The sequence below is a fragment of the Anguilla rostrata genome, chromosome 14, assembly GCF_018555375.3.
Source record: "Anguilla rostrata isolate EN2019 chromosome 14, ASM1855537v3, whole genome shotgun sequence".
Taxonomy (NCBI): domain Eukaryota; kingdom Metazoa; phylum Chordata; class Actinopteri; order Anguilliformes; family Anguillidae; genus Anguilla; species Anguilla rostrata.
This window is the reverse complement of record NC_057946.1, coordinates 25,477,129-25,499,757: the sequence shown is the minus strand read 5'-3', so window position 1 is coordinate 25,499,757 and position 22,629 is coordinate 25,477,129. Positions and strand designations below refer to the sequence as shown.

Sequence of the window (22,629 nt, the reverse complement as noted above, 5' to 3'; positions counted from 1 at the left end):
AACTATCCAGGCTGCAGGGATGGTTGATTTGCCAGTGTTTGAGACTTGACTGGATACTCGTACAGACTGTTGAACAGTAATGATCACGGTTGTGTTCACCTGGTCAGTTCCTCAAAGTCTGGCAGTTTTCCTGGGTTATTTGGGTTCTTCTTGTTCTTGCTCTTCTTTGTATTTCCGGATGGCAGGAAACCTTATGGCATATTTGTGTTTCTTACTGCCCTGAATGTGAATTACAACTTACTACACATTTGTCACTACATCAGAAGGTGTAAGTCCCTTGAGGCTATGAAACTAAGCACTGCTTTTACTAACTCCTATTGTTTGAGTATACTCTTCATCATAACTGTCTGTGTTCACACTTCTGAATGCACTGTGAATTCTCTTTTTCTTTCTTCTGAGTACTTATTACACTCCTTAATAATGTCTGACCTCTTAGTTCAGCTTCTAGATGAACATAGAACTTCTGCAATAAAAGCAAGAAATGGCTGCCTTTCTCAAAATTGCCTGGTACTTGTAACTTTGACCACAGGCAGCCTTGGGGGGGGGGGGGGGCTACCATCCATGGGCCTATTAAATTTAACTGCTCCTCTGACTTTTTTCAAGGCATTCTGTGGTGACAGTTTTTGATCAGCCCTCATTTTTTATCAGCTGGCACCACCATTACATAATCCTCACAGCCCTTAAAGAAGTCACGTGGCTCCCCCCACAGTTACACTTGGGTTCTACCACACTGCACAGTGAAAGTTCAGGATCCCCATTTCCATTTCATCTTGCAGCTCCACATACTGTGGCTACACGATCAAAACGCTGGAATTTGTAGTAGCACAAAGGAGAGTGCGCGTATTCTCTGACTTGGAAGCTCATGTATCCTAGACTCTTTTTGGAAGTGAATCCTCCTTGAATGCAAGCAACACAGCTGTGGTACATTCCTTAATTATGTTGCCTACGGACTCAATCTCAGCTCCCTTCAAATCATTCAATAGGACACTCTCAGTAATCCCAGGGCTAACTTTGAGATATGATGCCTTTCACAGGTATGAAGCACTCAAATGGTCTGTAATTGTTCAGAAAGCTAATTATTATGGCCTTTGTGCTCAGATGTACAAAAAACAAAAAAACTTTGGCATTCAGTATGTCAACCATTTTGTCTCAACTCTTCAGACAACTTGAGAGGGTTTGGAGCTTTGTCACTCCTATCCATAAACTTGACAGTGAATTTAAATGCTCGACTTGCACTCCCAAACTTACGCAACTACTCATAGACTCAACTGGATATCCCGCTCCCTCATAATCATTCTCTCCTGCCTTCGACCTGTCCCGCCTTCTATCACACTCTCTATCTTTCTATTCTAGCTGCCAACTTTTCCCAAGGAAAGTTACTAACGCATGCTCAAAAAGCCGCTACAAATTGCTAAATTATATCACACGTTAATTTGCATGCTTATTACGCCATCACGCACGAGTTGCATATGCCTATTTTCTATATAACTGGTATATTTAATTCCGTGTATGTCCTAAATTTGCCGGTAGCTAATAAAGTCGCTAAAGAGGGTTGAAAAGTCGACAAATCTAGCGATAAAGCCTCCAAGTTGGCAACAGTGTTCGGGTTCCCTCGCACTGTGGTGACGTCATTATGGGAGATTCCATGTAAAGGTAACAAGAAAGTTTGTAATCTTTATCCTTTTCCTACTGATCTCTTAATGACAAAAAAATTTAAAATAAATAAACAGTACTCATTATACTTATTATTAAAATGTATCTATAATTCAAATTATACGTTAACCATTTGGCGAGCAAGGCACGTTTATAGAAGTGTTCCCCACTGGTAGCAACGGTTGGTAGAGGTCCGAATCCTAAGTCTGAGTTTGCGCACCGTCGTGGCACACTGACCGAAGACCGACGAAATGGCGTCTGCAGCTGGTACGTACCACGGCTAAACGATCGGTAGCTAACGAAATAAATTTAAATGATATAGAGGGCCAGCTTACTATGTATATGATCATGTCGCTAGAACTTATCGAGCAACTGATATTATTTCATTTTACTAACTGTTTAGTTGGGGGGGCTGGGTTGCAATGCGATTTACCCCCTCCTCCCCGGCTGGTATTTTGTCGATAGCGTTACTTTAATTATATTCATATGGAAAATTTTTCACAGAAAGGAAAGCACATACATCGTGGCATGTGCTGCTTTGATAGTTTCATAGCACGGGGCTTGCATGCGTTTAGTTTAAACGTGTCAGCGTGTTTATGATTTGGCTTATGCGTTTGGCCCTCCCATTCATTTCTGGCTAACGTTAGCTAGCTGGCTACTCGGTGAGCGTGTGCGCAGAATTGAGCGATGCCGGCAAAATGGATCACGAATCGGCCAAGTAAAAAGTCTTTATAAATGAGTTATGTTCTGAGAAAAATGTTTCAGTTGACGCTTAAAAATAGCGGCGCACTCCATTTTACTTGCGACCTCGTTGTCTACGTTAGTTTAGCGGCAATTTTACGATGCCGCGTAGGGCCCATCTTTGTTCTGATTCCATGTCCATTTTCAGGATTGCGGCCTACTCCAGTTGGCTAAATAACGGCTCAGGTCAGCGGACAAAATTGATCCAACACAATACAGATCGCGGTCAATCTTTGTTTTATCTGTGGGTGACTCGAGAGTCGTCAGCGTTACTATTGATGAAGACGCGCGTGGTGTTTTTGTTAAGTTAACGAAGTAGCCTGCTCCAATTTGAACCAGAATCCACATGGTCGAGACTGAAACCGGCGGATCAAACGCAGTCGCTGGTCTCGTTTGGTTTTAACGTTACCGATTGTATTCAGGCGCGATGCTGGTGTATGGTTTTTGAGAGTTATTGTCGACAAATTGATACAGTTCACGTCGTGAGAGAAATGGCTACTAGCTAAGGATGGGGAAAGGTGTGCGTTTTCTGTGATGTCTGAAAGTTATTGTCATGCGAATATTTTCCTGACCGGAACTTAGTATAGGGTCTGTTTGGTGAGGTAATGGCAGTAGCTAATGGAGTTTACGTTTAATCTTTTTTTCAGACTATAATTCATACAGCCAGTCCGGAGCCCAGCAGGGGTAAGTTGTAAATCTTTAAATGATTAGACCTGTAACATGACTAACATTATTTGTGCTCATTGGATATTTAAACAGAACTGTTTCTTTAGTCGTGATTTGAATTGAGAGCCGTTTCATGGCTATGTATGTGTCCAGTAATGCTATATTGAAATGTAGGCTACTTTCTGTACTGTTGCTCAAAAGGTGTAAAATTCAAACGTTTTTGGCACAGTATGAAGCTCCAAGTCTGATTAAATGGCTCGTGACAATTCCCCCTCAATTTGAGCAGGAAGGTGTCTGTTTTTTGTGTTATTTTCATGAATTTTGATCTAATGTAGCATGAGAATTTCTTTTGAAAATGCACCTAAATAATGCATTGGTGATGTCACTTGAGTAATGGAACCCTGTGTGTGTGTATTCAGGTACGGCTCCTACGCCGCCCCGCCCTCTCAGAGCTACGGCCAGAGTGCCCAGGTGAGACCACCCTGCCTGCGCTGCGTCCGCCCGCTAAAGCCAGCTGTAATAAAACTATGCTAACAGGTTGCACTGTGTGCTGCCAGGCAGTGTTCATATGCTGCTTTAAATTGCTTTGCTTCTTTGAGTGTCCTTTAGCGTCACTGGCCTCTGGGTCAGAGGACGGGCTTAGATTGTCGCTTGGTCTCGACTCAGACTAATGTTCGCCTGTAGTCTGCAACTGTAACATGGCCGACTTGACTTATTTTTATTTATTTTTTTGCACCCGCTTTTGTCCAAAATACGTCTGACACTAGCGCAAGCCTAACAGTAGCCACAGGTAAAGGTATTCAGAATTTTTTGGGGAATGAACGATGTTTGGAAATTTGAAAAGGTAAGCCTTTACCAAAGTCAGAGTCATTCATAATTCCTTCAAAAGACCGACCAATCGTTGGAGGTCAGATTCAGCGAGGGGCGGGTTTTGGACAAAAGTGGGTGGGGGGTTAAAAAAACTTCCGCCTGAATGTTCTCGTTGACGGGTGTCTCCATTTCCCGTAGCAGCAGGGCTACGGTCAGCAGCAGGGCTACGGGTCCTACAGCCAGGCCGCGGACTCCGCCTACACCCAGCCGGGAGCTTCCGCGGGCGGCTACGCCCAGCCCTCGTACGGCTCCTCCTACGGCCAGCAGCCCCCGGCCTCCGGTGAGTCCTTTGCCCCCCGGCCAATCAGCACGCGTGTGTTTTCAAAACTGGCCAATGAGAACTCGGCCCTCCGAGAGTCTGCACGGTCTCCATGTTGAAATGCAGAAAGTCAAACGCTGTAGAACAGCAGGGCAGAACTCACTTGAGATTGAGTTATCTCGGCCAACACAAAATGTTCTCACAACGTTACTGCAACGTTTTGTCAATGTTATAACATTGTTACTACGTGGCAGCGACATTGTGAGAACGTTTTTTGTTAGCTGGGATGCATCAAACTTTCCCCTGTTCTACTCGGTTAGTTTGTTCAAGGGTGCTGGTGCTAATGTAGGATGTCAGTTTGGAAACCGGCCTCTGAGGATCAGCTTTTCCTACCGCTGCTCGCGGCTGCTGGTCAGAAACGCAGTGCCGCTCCAGATGGACGGATGAGCCAGTCTGGAGAGCAGCTGCATGGCGCTCAGCCCAACTCAAACTTCAATTCTAATGAGATACTGTGCTTTGTATCAGTGTTCTCTAATTCACGTGGTAGTGTGAGTTCTTAAATGTATTCAAAATACATGGACAGAGGAACTCGCACGCAGCTTAAATTCAGGATAAATCCTCTGAATTAAGTCATACACCCAAGATTGTAAAAAAAAAAAAAAAAAATCAATGCCCAAGTGTGTATGGTGCACAAAAAAAGCAATCCGAAGTAACTGAGTCTTACCAGGGCTTGCATTGTGAATCTTGCTGGGACACATTAAGGCCACCAGCAGGCGACCTTAATCGGTCTTCCTTTGTCTGCATAGTTTAAATGGCGGCGTTTCAAAATTCCATTTTGAAGTGATGTTCTGCCAAAGATTGCAGCTGGGTCCGAGTCAGGAATGCATCATTTTTAGATGGGGAAAGGTCAGGAAATGGAAAGGACTTTGATTTATGCTTTTTAACAGGAGTCGTATTGCGAAGCGATCTCTCGTGCAGTGGCACGTGTAATTTTGCGCGAAAGCGCCGGAGGTACCATTTTGAACCTTGCAATGTTACGAGCATCGCGTAAAACTAATCGCGCACAAGATGGCCGTCAAGGGTCGCCCAGCACATTTGATACAAAGCATCAAAATCTATTTTTAAAAGCCTTTGTCTTTTGCAAGTGTTGAGTTTTTTTTTTTTTTTTTTTAAATGAACTAGCTGTTGATTAACTCATTTTGTTAAGATGTATTTAAGTGTTGAGTCCAGGTTTGTACCTGTGGTCCTTCCCAGTGGTTTGAAGGCAAATGGGTCTTGTGCGGGTTTTCGTCTTCAGTCTATCCCTAACCCTGCCCCCTTCCCTCCCCCCCCAGGTGGGTACAGCGCCGCCCCTGCCAGCCAGCAGGGCTACAGTCAGCCCGTCCAGAGCTACGGCGCCAGCGGGTACGACACCGCCTCCACCGGCGCCACCTCCGCGCCCTCCAGCCAGACCCCCTACAGCGGGCAGGCCGGGTACGGGGCCCAGCCCGCCTACCCCGGGTACAGCCAGCAGCCCGCCTCTGCGGCGCCCCCTAGGTGAGGCCGCACACGCTGTCCTGTTTCTCCTTCCTGTAAAAGACACGGCCTCTTTCCATACTGGTCTGTTTACATGTCTCGCATACCATCCCGTAAGAACACTGGGCTGAGTCAAACTGGGTCATTATTAACGCTTTCAGACTTTTCCTTTAGCAGTCTCAGGGGCTCAGTAACGTTTGGCTTGGCAGGTTTTGTTTTCCGTCATTTCTGTTTCCCTCCGAAAATACCGGTTGGTCTCGTTTCCTCTCGCTCAGCTGGAGGCGCTCGGTCTGACGGCCAGATTTAACTTTTAGAGCCCACGAGCTGAGCGAGCTCCTGGAGACAGCCAGCCCCCATGCTAACGCGGGCCCGTATAACCCTGCCTACAGCCAGAGCACTTACGGCTACGCCCAGCCCCCTGGCCCCTACCCGCCCTCCAGGTAAATGTCTGCCCCCTGCTGGTGGGCTCCTGCGTTGCAGGTTTTTTTTTTTTTCTTTCTCTCCCTCAGACACCGGTGGCTCTCACTCTGGTGTTAACAGGCCAGTCGCCTGGCCCTCGGTTCCCTGGTGCTTCCCGCTTATGAATCGCAGTGCACGTGCCGGGAGGGGGGCGCTGTAAATCACCGGCGTGATTCCCATCACTCACGGGGCTAATCGCGGTAGCAGCGCTTCACTGAAAGGGGCTACGTCTGTTTAAGCAGGGTGCATGATTTATATCCCCATCAATTCCAAATCTCAACCCGTGTAGATTTTCCCATTTCCCCTGATTGGGACTACATTTCCCAGAATCCCATTTTGCGGCCCCTCTCCAGATAAAGCTGGCATTGATTGTGCTTGAAGAGTTTTCCAGACCGATCAACGTCCCGCCTCCGTCCCTTTTCCTCTGCGTTTACGTGTCGCTCTCGGGTCTCCAATAAAAGCATTCCGCCTTGTTTCCATAGCTACAGCGCCAGCAGCCAGCCCGCCAGCTACGAGCAGAGCTCGTACCAGCAGCCCCAGGCGAGCTCGTACTCCCAGGCCCAGGGCGGCTACCAGGCCCAGCAGGGGGGCTACAGTCAGCAGGGAAGCTATCAGCAGCAGCCCCCGCCTCCCCAGCAGGCCCAGCAGCAGCCCCAGCCCCAGCCCACCAGCTACCCGCCCCCCTCCAACTCCTACGGCCAGCCCCCCTCCTCCCAGTATGGACAGCAGGGCGGTGCCGGAGCCAGCTACGGCCAGCAGAACGACTACAAGCCTCCCAGCCAGTATGGTACGTGTGTGCGCACGTGTGTGTGTGTGTGTCAGATTGTGTGTGTGTGTGTGAGTGAGTGTGAGAGTATATGTTCGTCTGAGTGACAGAGAGCGATGGAGATGATGTTGTTGGTTTATTACATTGCGAATGTCTTCGTACCCTTCTGGTTGCTGACGGCTCTTCCGCGCCCCCACAGGTAGTTACCGGCAGGAGCACCCCAACGGCATGGGCAGCGGCGGCTACTCCGGGCCGGAGCCGGGCGGATTCGGTGGCCCGGGCGAGGGCCGCGGGCGGGGCAGGGGCGGATTCGACCGGGGCGGTTTCGACAGGGGCGGGATGATGCGCGGCGGGATGAGAGGGGCCATCAGCAGGGGCGGGATGGGGTAAGTTTTCGTCCGTTCCCGAGACTCACCGCGCTCCCCCTCCCTCACAGGCACCGGCACAGGCCACACGGGGCTGAAAGCTGCACCCCTAAAATAAACCCCCCCACCCCCCTTTATCCCAGCCCACCCACAGCCAGAATATCAAACGTCTTCCCCCAAAAAGTCCCCTAGCGTCTGAGCTAGACGCTGTTCATCCAAGCAAGGTAAATACACCTATTGACTCTCACCTGGTTTCTCTTGATAAGTTATAAGTTAAATCTCTTGTAAATGTATAGTGTCTTCTGTAGGAAGTCAGCAAGTGCACTTCTAATGAGTGCCCTTTACCTGGTTTCTCAGTGAGACCATAGGTGTACTTTGTGACCTTCACTGGGTCACTCTTGGTACTAAGTGTCCCTGTAGGTGACCCTTACTTGGTATCTTGGTACGAAATGTCCCTGTAGGTGACCCTTACTTGGTCTCTTGGTAATAAATGTCTCTGTAGGTGACACTTACTTGGTATCTTGGTACTAAATGTCCCTGTAGGTGACCCTTACTTGGTCTCTTAGTAACAAATGTCCCTCTGGGTGACCCTTATTTGGTCTCTTGGCAACGTCCATGTGGGTGACCCTTACTTGGTCCTAAATATCCCTGTATGTGACCCTTACTTCGTCTCTTGGTACTAAATGTCCCTGTAGGTGACCCTTACTTGGTATCTTGATACTGAATGTCCCTGTAGGTGACCCTTACTTGGTCTCTTAGTAACAAACGTCCCTGTAGGTGACACTTACTTGGTATCTTGGTACTAAATGTCCCTTTAGGTGACCCTTACTTTGTCTCTGGGTAATGATGTCCCTGTAGGTGACCCTTACTTGGTCTCTTGGCAATTAGATGTCCCTGTAGGTGACCCTTACTTGGTCTCTTGGTAATGAGGTATCCCTTAGTGACCTTTCCCTGGTTTCTGTTGGTAACCGAGCCACTTTCAGCCCTGCTTGCTTATGGCCAAAGGTAAGGTGATAATGGGTTATGGAGGTTGTAAGAGGTCATGGGTCAGTCTGAGAGCTGCTCTCACAGCACTGGAGCAAACACTGTCGTGCTCGTTTTGTCGGCAGGGGACATGGCGTTGATTTTAGCAACGGCAGCATTCGGTCATGTGACCCTGAGCTTACAAAGCTCTCCTTGTGTGAGCCCGGTGGCCGGAGTGGAGCGAGTGTCCATCCAACCGCAGCGCGTGCAGTGTTTGCTCCAGGTCTCGGCCCGCATGCAGGATGTGACGGCCCAGCGGCCTCTAAAAGCCGAAAGTGGAGCCGCTCCGAGCCCCAGCATAGGGGGGCTGCTGTTGCATCCTGCATGGGCTGCAGGGCGTTTTTATACTACAAACCTAGAGCCACCCGGGACCCCTCTAGCTACTTTCTAGTGGCATATTTTCAAACCATAATGTAATGTAGGTAGGCTGTTAAAAAAAACATCAATATTTGTGTCATTGTAGATGGGGAAGATATGGGCTGTGTAATATCTACAGACAGACATGAGTAATACTGAGTTTTACATACCTGAGGGGTTCCTATATGTCTATATATATACATATGTGTGTTTTTAGGGGGTTTACTGTGAAAGAAAAAAAGGTGAAAGCATGAACATAAAAAGGGTACATGTGGTGTTTTTATGAAAAAAAAACATTAGAAAACATTATAAACCTTTCGGTCACTTGTGTGTGAAACTGGAGCTGGTTACGATTGACGGGCAGAACAGAAAATGGCGTTAGGAGTTGCGTGTGTTTGTGGAAGTGCAGGGACGTTGGCAGTTACATGCCTTCCACTGAGTGTGTGAGTTTGCACGTGTGTGTGTGAGTGAGTAATGCTTTCACCTTTTGCCCCTTTACACAGGTAAGAATGGGGGGGGGGGGGGGGGGGGGGGTTTGGGAGTGCAAATGTTTTTTCTGTCTTCTTGAACGTTTAACATGCTGTCGCATTTATACGCTGCAGGTTACAAAGTGCGCGCCATGTAAGCACAGCAGTACTTTTACAGTCACAGCCCTGAGCTGGGAAGCGTAATCACAAGAGGGGCTCTTAGAACCAAATGGGGAGAGAGAGAGAGAGCCAGAGAGCTCAACATGAAGTGTGTCTGTGTGTTTAAAATAAAAAAATTCAACAACAAAAAAAAAACAATGTACTTTTCAAAGCTGAAATGTAACCAAACTTTTTTAAAAATATATATATATATAAATGAAAACCGTTAAGGATATGGTGGTACGAAACTTTTTGTTTTTGTGTTTTAGAATTGTGTAAATTACATAAACTTTTTTTTTTTCTTAACTGCTAAAAAGTGTAAACCGAAATGGTGTAAATGGTTATAGTTTTAGTTGCATGCACGGGCTGCTTTTGTAAGGTCATTATTCCAGATGCTTTTCTCCCGACCTGTGGGGCTGTTTTATCAGTAGCTGTTAATTTCCGGGTGGGGGGGTGGGGGTTCTGTTGGGACATTGGGGTTCCAGAGATGGATGGTTGAGGCTTTTCCTCATGTCTGTATAGTTCCTTTTGTCAGATAAAACTCGGGTCATTATTTTAGGTCATAAGAACTGCATCTGAAATATAACTGGATTTTTAAAAAAGTGTTAAGACAAAAAAAGCCAAGTTTAGTTTTCATTTGTTTTTGTTTTTTTACATATTTTGTTTTACCCCAAATGGTATTCGCTCTGGATAAGAGCATCTGCAAATGATGTTAATGTAATAGAGTACCCTTCTCCCTTTAGCAAATGTACAGGTCCACCCCATGTTTAGCCAAGTCAGGGAAGAAATGTATGGATATAGAATTTAAGGCCTTAAATCCTGTAAACCCTCCCCCATGTAAACCCCTACCTGTGTTTAAAAAAAAAACTTTGATTTTGGGGAGGAAGTGAGGTTTTGAGAGCGCCCCCCCTCCCCCTCCCCCCACCCCTAACGAGCTGACTGGGCTCGAGGTGCTGAAGCTGCTCGTTAAGGGAAATCGCCTTCATTTCTTCGTTTATTTCCCCAGCATCGCTGGAGACAGAGGTGGCTTCATTAAGCCTGGTGGTAAGTTAATGAGTATTACACTGGCTAGTTCTTGAAAATAAAAAAAACATTTAAAAAAAAAAAAAACGCACTTATTTTGTGCAGAATTTCTTAGTCGAAAAGGTCTGTTGCAGGTTACTCATTTTGGGGTGACAAAGGGGTTCTTTCAGTTAAAATCCTACAGGTTAAACATTCATTGCCGTACTGTTTGGGTATTTTCTCTCGTTTACATCACAAAGGTTACCATGGGAACGGTGTACCCTTTCCAAATTGATTATTTGAATCTTGGGAACTGAGCACTGCTCGGTTAAACTAATTTTTTTTAATGTAAATGAATAGTTTGTAATAAGTTAGTAGGGGGAAAGTGGAGTCTTTGAACTCCTTGAATTCTGCCTCTCTGTGGGTTTTGAAATCCATGTGTTTTTGAGTTATTTTCTCCTCAATTGGGTTTGACTTTAAACAAGTTTACAATGAGAGATTTTTCCAACCTGACTCCATGCAAAAATTTGTTTGTAAAGGTGTGTTTAGTGAGTTTCTCGGGTTGTGAACGTGCCAAAGCCCAGAAGAGTCTTGTGTTCCTGGGTAATGACACAGCAGGAGTGCTGAGGTAGTGGATGGATGGGACTCTAAACTGACCTCTCCCCTTTCTCTCTTTCTCCCCTCCTCGGACCCGTAGGACCGGATGGTGAAATGGGTGAGTACCCCTTTTTATCAGCCTATTTCGCCACCTTTTTTTTTTTTACTTTTACGAAACAACAATCAAAGAGCTGATTGGCCGTAATTGGCCCTAGTTTCAGTCGGTGGGAGTCTGTCATCGCAGACCAGCGGGATACTCCTAATGCACATGGAGTTTGTAGGGGAGAGATGGTGCTTGTTTGCTTTCCAAAGTTTGAGGGGGACATTGCATTAGCAGGCTTAGATACTAGCTGGACTTCACATACAGGAAAGTGGGGGGAAAATGGGGGTTCGTGGTGGGTTTGACTATGTAATCTTAGGGTTGTAGCTAGGTAAGCTGTTTATCTTAGTTGAGTTATTGCACTCATGCCTACTCAACTATTGCATGTATTATTTGCATAGACTGCTTTGTTGCTGTTTTTGTTGTGTTGATCAGACTAACCCACGGGGTCCAAGTTGAACTACGCGGTCGTTCCCTGCACTCGGAACTGTACTTCCCTCTAGGGTTTTCAACACCCTTGTTCCTGGTTGTGGTTATACACTTTGTAGTACGTCGCTCTGGATAAGAGCGTCTGCCAAATGCCTGTAATATAATGGGTTTCGAACGCTAACGAGCCGACTGGTCTGTCCTGACAGTTCGGATGGAGGAGCAGGACGACTCCGAGAACAGCACCATCTACATCACCGGCCTGACTGAGAACGCCACCCTGGAGGAGATGGCCGAGTTCTTCAAGCACAGCGGGATCATCCGGGTAAGGGCTCAAGCTTTTTTTTTTTGAACCGCGGGTGAAGGAGCGACCGCGCTGGGGTCGCTGTCCGCCCGAACGGCGTCTCTTTAAGGCGGGCGAACGGCTGACCCGAACGGCTCTCGCTTCCCCCGCAGATAAACAAGCGGACCGGCCTGCCCGCCGTCAACATCTACACGGACAAGGAGTCGGGGAAGCCCAAGGGCGACGCCACCCTGTCCTACGAGGAGCCGCCCTCCGCCAAAGCCGCCGTCGAGTGGTTCGACGGTGAGTTGCCACGCCTCCCTTCGCCGTTTTTTAGCGTTTTCATAACTCCGGTTGCGTACGAGTTCCATAACGTCATATTCCAGTTGTAAGGACTGAGAAGCATTTGGGGTTAGTGGGTTTAATGGGTGGGTCTAACCAATGTCTTGTGACAGGAGTAGGGTAAAGGTGAAGTTTCTCGCCTCATTTTGCCTTATTTCCCTAATGGTTGATTGACGTGTGTTCCACTGTTATTGATTCCCTTTTCCACATGTTAAATTTCTCTATGAAATTCTAGATGTATACTCAGTCTCAGGTAGACTGCTGCATCCATTTTGTGCTTGCGAGTGTGTGTGGCGTAACGTGCTGTTTGTCGCCCCCTGGTGGCCCTGCAGGTAAGGACTTCCAGGGGAAGAAGCTGAAGGTGTCGATGGCGCGCCGCAAGCCCATGATGGGCATGATGAGGGGCGGCATGCCCATGAGGGACGGCCGCGGGATGATGGGCCGAGGAGGTGCGTTTGACCCGCCCCCTCCGTTTTCGCCTCCTTCACCTCGCAGTACACCTCACATTTAGCAGACTCTAATCTAGGGCAGTGTTTCTCAACCCTGGTCCTGGGGACCCACTGCCCTGCATGTTTTACATGTCCTGCTCCACACACTGACCAAATGATGGTCGTTATCAGCTCTGCAGAGCTGTGCCCATTTCAGTCAGGTGTGTTGGAGCAGGGAAACATCTAAAACATGCAGGGCAGTGGGTCCCCAGGACCAGGGTTGAGAAACACTGATCTAGGGGGACTTGGACAGCTTGCATTCTTTGTACATACAGTCCATTTTTAGAGCTGGATAGTTTTATTGAAGCTATTGAGGTTTAAGTACCTTGCTCGAGGGTACAGCCGAAGTTGTGGAGAATCAAACCTGCAACCCCCTCTCCTGACAGGGATGATGGGTCGCGGCGGGATGGGCCGTGGCGGCGAGCGAGGCGGGTTCGTCCCCCGGGGCGGGCCCCGCGGAATGGGACGTGGGGGGCCGTCCGGAGGCAACATGCAGCAGAGGGCCGGAGACTGGCAGTGCCCCAACTCGTGAGTACCCCCCACACACACACCGGTCCCGCTTTAGTGTGCCAAACTCGCAGCGGGGGACGGCACTGACCCTCTCACTGCCTCCACAGGGGTTGCGGGAACCAGAACTTCGCCTGGAGGATGGAGTGCAACCAGTGCAAGGCCCCCAAACCAGAGGGCTTCGGCCCCCCGCCCTTCCCCCCTCCAGGTAAGAGCCCTAACTGCCCCGCTGTGTGGTACAGCTCCATTAACCGCACAGCCTCAGTATGAACCACGGTGGGGTGCACTAGAAACTGCACTGGCAGAATCAGGTGGGAATTGGCTGCACTGGCGCTTCTATAAGAAAATTGAAGTCTAACCGTGATGGGTTTTAGGTGATTTACCATAAATGGGGTGGGACGTGGTGCTTATGTTTATGTGGTTGACACTTCCTGCAAGTTACTGTAATTATTTTGATGTCTTTGAATTTGGGGGAGCTTAAGTACACGTGTAACCTGTGGGTTGTGAACCTGTCTGTCGGTGCAGACCGGTCGATTTGCCGGGTCTGTGCTGATTGGTCTGACGGGTCGTTCTCGCGTGATTGGCAGGCGGTGACCGCGGCAGGGGCGGCCCCGGCATGCGCGGCGGCAGGGGCATGGACCGCGGCGGCCCCGGAGGCCCCGGAGGACCCGGCGGGTTCAGGGGGGCCCGGGGGGGCGGAGACCGCGGCGGGCCCGGAGGATTCCGGGGAGGACGCGGCATGGACAGGGGAGGTTTCGGCGGGGGGAGGGGCCGGGGGGGCCCCCCGATGGAGGACATGGGAGGACGAGGAGCCCGGAGAGGCATGGGACCCCCCGGGAAGATGATGGAGATGAAGTGAGTCTCAGATTTGTGTGTTTGACTCCTTCAGCCGAGTCGTACAGTTGATAAACTCAGTTTGTGTTTGACTCAACTTCAACTGAGCTGTACAGAAACAAGTGATAAACTTGATTGTGTGTCTCTGTGTTCTAGCTGAGTGTTTTAAGTAGCATTTTTCATTCTATGACCCAAAGCAAGACCAGGCTGCCCCTCCAATAAAAATCCAGTGAGCTTAACTGCACATGGTCATTTCCATGGGCGGGGGAATGGATGAGTAACCGCCGCGTTTCTGTTGTGTCTCAGGGGCGACCATCGCCAGGAACGCCGGGACCGACCGTACTGAAAGGACCACGCCCACACACAAATTCCCCGTTCCGCACAGGATTTATTTTTTAAAATATTTTTAAAATTCCCATATTTATAGATTATGGGATTGTTTTGCATTGTTTCTGCATTTAGTAGTCAGTGATCTTATTTTTGTTCTGATGTTCTATTTTATTTTTTATTCCGTTTCTTATTCGCATTTTGTTTTTGTTTTTTTCGTTGTAACCAGATGATTGAGTGCATGCATGCTGTCTGGTGCCCTCGACGATTTCAGGAGATTTTGTGAAATGTTTGTCAAAAATGATTTAATGTTTTTAGTTTATTTTAATTTTAAAATGTGTTCCCTTCCCTCTTGACACCATGTATTTCCTTTATAAATATTGAGAATTAAAAAAACGTGAACCTGAACCCGTTTTCTCGCCTGCTGATTGTGTTTGCCTTGAAATTATGAATATGGCATAATTATGACATGAAGGAAATGTATGTAAAAATTATGTAAAATACTGTTCCGTCGATTTGGGGCGATAAAACCACGTGAGGACAAAATCGGAGCATGTGCATGTATTGGATTTAAAACCATATAAGGTGGCGGCCCAGTTCGATGTGATTAACATATCGTGATGCGTCACATCGAAAGCCTGAGCGACGCGAAAAAATAAATGGGAACAACTCTCGCTTTGTCCTCACTGGTTGCATGTGACACCGAACATACATTGCGACGTAAATCCGCCGTCTCGTCGCTCGCTTGTCTCCATTTCAAGATTTGGCTGGTGTACCCTGTTTCCAAAGTGTTTCTGTTGGTGAAACTGCATTTGAACTTTCGCATTTCGTTCGTGCTCAAGAGACACCGTGGACATGGACGAAGAGAGTCTAATAAATGAAATCGAGAAGCGTCCACTTCTGTTTCTGGTCATTTATACAAGAACCTAAACAAAAGAACCTACGTGGCTGGAGATTCTTTGATCCATTTCACCAAACAAGTGGGCACTTAAAGATCTGATTGTTTAATCTTATTTAAAGATGCACTACTCTAATTTTCATCCAGGAAAGGTAGGGGAAATGTCGCAAAATAAAGTGAACGCCCACTCTGCGAGATGATTGGTTCCCATTTTGTGACTGCGACACTCAGATCCTATCGGGATACTTACAAAAACTATATATCATCGGGCATTTGCTCGCTCGCGCTTGTTGGCTTTGGAACCAGTGTTCGACTGGAAACGTGTGCATAAAAAAATAAAGATTTGGGTCACTTAAAGCTGCCTGTGCCTGAACGAAGCGTAAGGGCGCTGTGTAACAACGGCCTTATTTATGCAGTAATATACATTTGCTTAACCTAACTAGAGTTTAAATAATATTGCACTGGCAAGTAGGCCTGCTATAATGTGAAGTGGCGTGTAGCCTACATCTCCGGCGTATTCCAAAAGAGACCTTGCTCTTTAGATCACGATTTTATACACATATCTCGTGAGTGTGCCTTCAAATAATCTTGATTTCAGTCTCAGATTCACACCATCTAACTGTCATAGACGTGAAATACGGGTCATATTCCATCTGGCGGTACCCCTGTTTTGAACAATTCACTGAAGTGGCCTATAACCTCATGCATATAACGTTCCGATTTGCAAAATAATAATAATAATAAAGTAGTACTACGAGTCAGAACTGAAATGTAACCATTTTCAGCTGCATCCATGTCCACACCTACACAGACAAACAAGGACGTTTAACCACAGAACAAATTCTTCTATTTTTTTTTTTTTTTTTTTAACAAAGCAGATATCTATAGTGATCTACAGTCAAATGGTTTTCATCTGTCACAATATTGTACATTCGTGATGACGTTTTCCATCAATATTTCCATACGGAAACCAAACTGGTATTGACACTGACGGCCATGGCCACAATTATTATTTAGCTTTGTGTCTTCAATTCTACCGTCATTCCTTTCTTTTGAACTCACCCTTTGTGTACAAAGGCTCCACCTACCTGAAGCCTTCCTGTCATTCAAAATGTTCTTTCAAACGATTGGAGAATACAAGGCCACAGTTTCGTCCAATGGTGTACTAGCAAGATGTTATAAATACAGCAGACCGCTGCTGCTGCAGATATTTGTGTGTTACTTTGACCGACACGAGCAGGAGCAACAATGAGTGGACGAGGCAAAACTGGTGGGAAAGTTCGGGCGAAGGCGAAGACCCGTTCGTCTAGGGCAGGCTTGCAGTTCCCTGTCGGCCGTGTCCATAGACTGCTACGCAAAGGCAATTATGCTGAGCGCGTTGGCGCAGGAGCGCCGGTGTACTTGGCCGCTGTTCTGGAGTATCTCACGGCGGAAATCCTCGAGTTGGCTGGCAACGCAGCCCGGGACAATAAGAAAACTCGCATCATCCCCCGGCACCTTCAGCTGGCTGTCCGTAACGACGAAGAGCTGAACAAGCTTCTGGGCGGCGTAACAATCGCTCAGGGTGGAGTGCTACCGAACATCCAGGCCGTACTGCTGCCCAAGAAAACCGAGAAGGCCGCCAAAGCAAAGTAAATTTACCAGAATACCCATTCCAGCGAACCAAAGGCTCTTTTTAGAGCCGCCCACTTTTCATTAAAAGCGCAATGTTTCATTCCAAATAAAATGTTTCACTTTTTATTCTGATACGAGGAGGGGAAGGAGATTAATTTAAGCGAGGCAGTGACCAAATACGGCAAATTTTACTAAAATTCGTGTTTGTGAATGATAATGTTTTGCATCGTTTATACGCCGTAGATTAAGTGTAGGCTATTGCAGGCAGATGTGTTATCGAAGACTAGTAGGCTACTTCCTCGTATGAGAGGTCTAGCCTCGCTGTTTCGGAAACGTCTTAAAAAAAAAAATCGTAACCGCGAAGTGTAGTCGTTTTAACATTTTTTTTTGAGGGAGGGGCCAGATGTGCATGTAACTGCTTCCATTGGTCTTTAAAACAAAATTAACACGATCCTAGTCACTTGCATTTGGTCATTGCTGCTATAAATGACTTGAAAGACCGATAGATCCATAAAGGAGGGTAACTCCTACCGGCGCATTTCGTAATTGCAAGGGCTGAGCTGCATGCGATTTGTGACAACACGATGCCCACATCTCACAAAACTGAAACTATTTAATCACAGCTTAATTTGAAATGAACGGTTACTGCTTTGATAAGCAAATGCTAATTATGCTCCTACTGCTGAGCACAGGGCCAACGCACATTTAGCCTGACGGATACTTACCCAGAGTGACTTGTACAGATTACATTTTTAAATACAGTGGATATTTACTTGCGCAATTCAGGTTAAATGACTTGCTCAAGGGTAAAATGGCAGTGCGGCCAGTGACCCAAGCTGTGAATCAAACGTTGGGATGCAAGCCCACCCAGCCTAACCATTATACTACGCTGGTTCACTTCGTCAGCCTGATGTCCCATAATTGTTTCCGGTAAATTCCGGTTAGACTTTTTCGTGGCGCGCACTGCACAGCCTTTGAATTCGGATGTGTAGCCTACATAAACAGTGCAATTGCAAAGTCCTTTTACTCACTTTGCAAGTAGGCTACTACAGATGGTTAAAAACTGAAAACGACACGATTACATACATTTGAAGCATTAACAGCAGCGGTACTGCCTATTCATATATATACATGATAGTGTTACCTTAGTTCAGGTTCATTCATACAGCTCTGGAAAAAATGGAGACTACCCCATTTCATTAAGAAGAATTGGGGTTATTGCACAAAATACTAATTGTTGAATCATTCCAAAGCAAATGTTTCAACAATCCATTTAAAAAAATTTTTTTATTATCTATATGTGGGTATAAACTTGTTTAGTATTTATTATTGTTTTAGTATTCCAATGAGTTGTCATGTTCTGCAAATAAATGTTCTGAATGACAATATTTCTGTTTGGAATTAAAATATCATGTGGTCAGTAGTTCATGAAATAATATCAAAACTTAGATTATACGCAGACACATACCCATAAGCTGTGAAACTGAAAATTTGACATGGTCTCAATTTTGTCTCAAATATACCGTATGTTCAAATATACCTGGGAGCATATTAAGAAATAAATGTACAACTCTGTAAATGTTATGAACTGTTATATTGATGGTTCTTTTCAAGTTCAGTTTTGAACCTTTTCCGTGCATCTCACGTACACCAGTGAATGCAACTCATTTGAGGCCAAGTTATAAAATGTAATAAAAATATGGCCATAGCAAAGTGTAAAAAATAAAATAAAATACTTGGCTAAGTGTTAGCACTGTTCACAAAAGGCAAATTGACTCTTGTGCGATCACGGTGCTAATGGTTGCAGATTTGTTCAGGCCACACGATGACCTCCTCGCTACAAATAACAGGATGAATGTAAGACCTGCTTCCTTGCGTGGATAATATGTGAGGGCGTTCTGTGGTCCAGTTTCATTCGACTTTATAAGAGTAGCTCTGTACATAGTCGTAGTACACGTGAATTCTTCGTGGGAGAAAAACAGGACACTTGCTGACCATAGCAACCAAAGCAGATACCACAGAAACTTTGAAAGACAGAACATAATTCTGTCACTGTGCAGTGACACACTCTACATTCTAATGGTATGACACACAAAAACGTAAGAAACGTGCAGGGCCTAGGCAAACGCCAGCTTGGCAATAGATCCTTTTAGCGAGTGCAACAGGAGGCAGTATGATTACAAAATGCTGCAGCAGTTGCTGTCACCATGACTACAGATAGCAGTGCCTCCTCTATATGGAGTGACTGCCTGTTACAGCTCATACTGAACAGTAATAGCCTATTTTCCTTCAGCCCTCCTAAACAGACCCATCATCTCTAGACTCCTCACCGCTTGCCTGTGTACATGTACCCACCCACACACAAACAGATAAGAGTGAGCAGAACCAGAAGTGGCTTGAGTGTAAGGTTCTGGGCGCCTAACTGAATGTCTGTTTGCACGTCTCTAACCCAATAGGCATCCCTCGTTCTCTCTGGGTTCACTGACTGGGTCCTCTTTGCCTATAGTGAAATGACCTGGGGGTGGGGGTGGGGGGGGGGGGGGCATGGGGGGGAGAAAGATGAACCTAAGCACAGCATCAGCATCCTCACGATTCTCAAAATCCCTGTCCTGCCATGTTAGCTACTGTAGCTTCGCTTTAGCAAATCTACATTCTGGAATGGTTTGTGTTGGAAACATTTTTGGTTGTGTAATTATCAACTCCCCATAAAGCAAATTTGCACAGAATATGTTTCTGTGCTTGATGTGTTTGAAAGAAGGAAACATCATCTTTTATTTCCCTGTTCTCTGGTAGAGTATTTTGAGTACAGTCTGTCTATTTAGCGCCCTCTACTGAAGAGCCATAGGCAATCAATCGTAAGATTTTATGGGAGGTAGGCTCTAAGTCTTTGTGGTACCATCCCAAATTTCCCCCTTAGTTTCTGAATCAACCAATTAACCAATTAGATTCATTTTAATTTCTATTAAATTCTGAATACCGAACACAAATGCATGAACAGTTAAAACACCTCACTCATCCAACAGTTGATGCACTTGTGTTCAATATTCAGAATGCCGTAAATTATATGAGGGTGTCAGATGTATAAACTGCTAGATTCAGAACATAAACCCATTTTACTCTGTCCTCACTTCCCAGACAACATGTTACTCATCATATCTGTTATTCATGGAGACTAATAACATTTACGCTCTGTCATCTGTTATTCAAAATGTATGGACCATCATCGGTTATGCATCTATTGCCATTGGTCTTTAAATGATATCAATTAAATTTTACTTGTATAGCGCATTTTACAAAGGGCATTATCACAAACCAGCTTCACAGAGATTTGGGCCTGACCCCAGAGCTTCCTAAGGGCAACACTGGGAAGGAAAAACTCCCTGGCTGGTAACAGGATGAAACCTTGAGCAGAACCTGGCAGAACCTGGCTTAGAGGGGGATCCCGTCTGCTGCTGGGTGGCACTGGTTATGCAGGAAAATACGGATAAGTCATCATTTAACGAAGATCACCATGGAAATACAACACTCATATGGTAACCAATGCGATTATTAACACGTGTTACAAAACCAGAGCACTGTGCTCTGACGGCTGCAGACCCGTAGCATAGAAAACCTTAGTTGCTCCAATTCTCATACGATGTCATGATACGTCCACATATTATTCGTAACGTGGAACTTCAAAATAGCCAGTTTGATTTTTTTTTTTTAATCCAAGAAAACTCAGTGAGATCTGGATGCTATACATCTTGGTGTTGTCATGTTTTCTAAAAGGTATTCTCATCAAATGCTCTCCAGGAGATAGAAGAACAATGAAATGGTACCACGACAAGACTTGAGATGAGCCTACCTCCCATAAAATCTTATGTTTCACTGCCTATGGTTGTTCAGTAGAGGGTGCTAAGTAGACCGACTTAACCTACTCCACCAGAGAACAGGGAAATAAATAAGAAAAATAGGAAAAGGAAAAATATTGTGTGCAAATATGCTTTAAGGGAGTTGATAATCGCATAACCAAAACAATGTTTCCAACACAAACCATTCCAGGATGTAGATATAATATGCCTGGACAAGTACGCCCATATTATCTTCTTACAAAATGTACCCTTACAACGAACTGTGATGCAATGATTCCTGTGTCTTTTGAAATTATGGGAAGTTCCTGCTCTCAAAACAATGTGAAGGATACCGGTTGACCTGGAAAGAAAGACTGGCACCTCTGTTTTCAGTATTTTGTGTGTTACGGCCAGCTCGAAGGGCCACAACAAACAAAGTCCGAATGCATCAAAAACAGACAGAAACTGATATAAAAACAAACCCAGACATTTATTCATCTAAATTACAAACTAAGGCACAAACTAAAACAAACGAAAACACACAAAGTTCACAAAACAAAAGATCGCCACACAAACCACAAAACAAACCACACCACACAGAGCCCTAAATAAGATCTCAAAGAAAAGCGCTCTACCCAAACAACCAAAACACAAACCACACAAAAGAAGCCCCAAACAAGGTCTCAAACTGCAGGGCTTATATTGGGCTACAGGCAGGTGGAGGCAATCAAGCAATTAAACAATTAGGTATTACCTCCACCTGCACTTCCCAGGCAAGCAGAGGCTGGGGACATAACATGTGCAACCTCCACTTTTAAGGATAACAAGCCTTTTTTTCTATAAAAATTTAATTAAAAGAATTTCTTATGAGAATGGAAATCACATTGTCAGGGATCTTAGGCTTGCCTTCTGAGGAGTCAGATGAATTCTGGTATAATTTTTTAGTTGAGAACAGCTCGTACTGTTCTGGAATTCCTCTGCCTTCGTGACCATGTCTCCATTAGGTCTTGCGCTGCAACAGACAAGCCTGATTATATGGCCGACTGGACCTGTGCTTCACCATGTTTTTGAATTTTTATTTTCTATTTTTTACCCGCAGGATCAAATGGAAAATAACTCATTTGAGTCACAGGTCATGCATGCAGAAACGCATTTCGTATTTGAGATTTTGTACAGGAGGTATAATCATTAACTCAACCCACAATGTGGTTTTTTTTTTAAATATTAAATTTGATTGAATAGCGTGCGCCAAAAATATTTCCTCTTATTTATTCTCTGGAAAGCTGTTTGTGCATACCTGAAAATTGTGTGAGCGAAAAGTTGACATGGTTTATCTGTTAGCACAGGTAATGGTCCGTAACATTCAATGACTAACCTGTTATAATCGCATTGCTTGGACAAGATAATCAATCTAAATAGCATGCTTTTTTATCCTGGCCAGGGCGGGATGCAGGAACTGGTTATTCTCAAAATCAGTTGCGTGCTCTTTCCTTATCATAAAGCACGTACAGCACGCAATGGCCAAAGATCAAGACCCGTAAATGTCCAGCATAGCTTCCTCTTTCACTCTGCAGGCATGGTCATATAAATTGAGGTTACATGCAAATAAAACAGTAACCGTGTAATTGAGGTAATGATTATATAAGCATACATACAGTGAGCTCCATGTTTGGAACAAAACCATATTTTGTTTTTCTTGATTTGGTTCATTTCATAATTTTAGATTTGAAATGAAGCAATTCATATTTGGCTAAAGTGCAGATTTTGAGCTTTTATTAAAGGGTATTCTGTCAGGACCACTGTCATCAAAGTAGAACTTTATTGACAATAAAGACAATACAGTTATGTTTGGCGGTATGGCTCTGTTCTGGAGCTCTCCCGCCAACCACGCAGCCCGCGTGGATAAGGCCGGGAGGCCAGCAGCCAAACCCCCCTAGAGGGGTATACACAGAACAGATCCAGCAGCAAAGCAAGTTCTTAACACATAGGGATGGAGCAATGCAATTTCTTAACACATATGAATGGAGAAATGCAAATTCTTGACGCATGGGGATGGAGCTGAGGTGGTGGAGGGGATT

The 22,629-nt window shown here is 45.6% G+C and overlaps 2 protein-coding genes and 2 long non-coding RNA genes across 9 annotated transcripts; 3 read left to right on the top strand and 1 right to left on the bottom strand.

Annotated features, from left to right (window-relative positions):
- Window positions 1–1,813: 1,813 nt before the first annotated feature.
- LOC135239040 (RNA-binding protein EWS-like) lies at window positions 1,814–14,614 on the top strand. 6 transcript variants are annotated; one of them, XM_064307397.1, is made up of 17 exons: window positions 1,814–1,920; window positions 3,042–3,078; window positions 3,480–3,531; window positions 4,072–4,210; window positions 5,524–5,725; window positions 6,019–6,144; window positions 6,646–6,950; window positions 7,129–7,315; window positions 10,307–10,344; window positions 11,000–11,017; window positions 11,635–11,750; window positions 11,882–12,011; window positions 12,383–12,499; window positions 12,925–13,066; window positions 13,156–13,253; window positions 13,633–13,900; window positions 14,186–14,614. In XM_064307397.1, the coding sequence occupies exons 1-17, from the start codon at window positions 1,905–1,907 to the stop codon at window positions 14,223–14,225; spliced, it is 2,031 nt and encodes a 676-aa protein (XP_064163467.1). In that variant the 5' UTR covers window positions 1,814–1,904; the 3' UTR covers window positions 14,226–14,614. The 6 variants fall into 6 exon arrangements, with proteins under 6 accessions (XP_064163467.1, XP_064163468.1, XP_064163465.1 ...); XM_064307398.1 differs by having other exon boundaries at window positions 4,069–4,210; window positions 6,094–6,144; XM_064307395.1 differs by having other exon boundaries at window positions 4,069–4,210.
- On the top strand, window positions 7,322–9,530 carry LOC135239041 (uncharacterized). The gene is made up of 2 exons (XR_010325249.1): window positions 7,322–7,714; window positions 7,756–9,530. It is a non-coding gene; the product is annotated as an uncharacterized LOC135239041 (long non-coding RNA).
- Window positions 7,742–8,232, bottom strand: LOC135239042 (uncharacterized). Its single transcript, XR_010325250.1, has 3 exons — window positions 8,098–8,232; window positions 7,975–8,048; window positions 7,742–7,855 (listed from the first exon to the last, which is right to left on the bottom strand). It is a non-coding gene; the product is annotated as an uncharacterized LOC135239042 (long non-coding RNA).
- A 1,691-nt stretch (window positions 14,615–16,305) lies between the features above and the next one.
- On the top strand, window positions 16,306–16,830 carry LOC135239628 (histone H2A-like). The gene has a single exon (XM_064308443.1). The coding sequence runs from the start codon at window positions 16,353–16,355 to the stop codon at window positions 16,737–16,739; it is 387 nt and encodes a 128-aa protein (XP_064164513.1). The 5' UTR covers window positions 16,306–16,352; the 3' UTR covers window positions 16,740–16,830.
- Window positions 16,831–22,629: the final 5,799 nt, after the last annotated feature.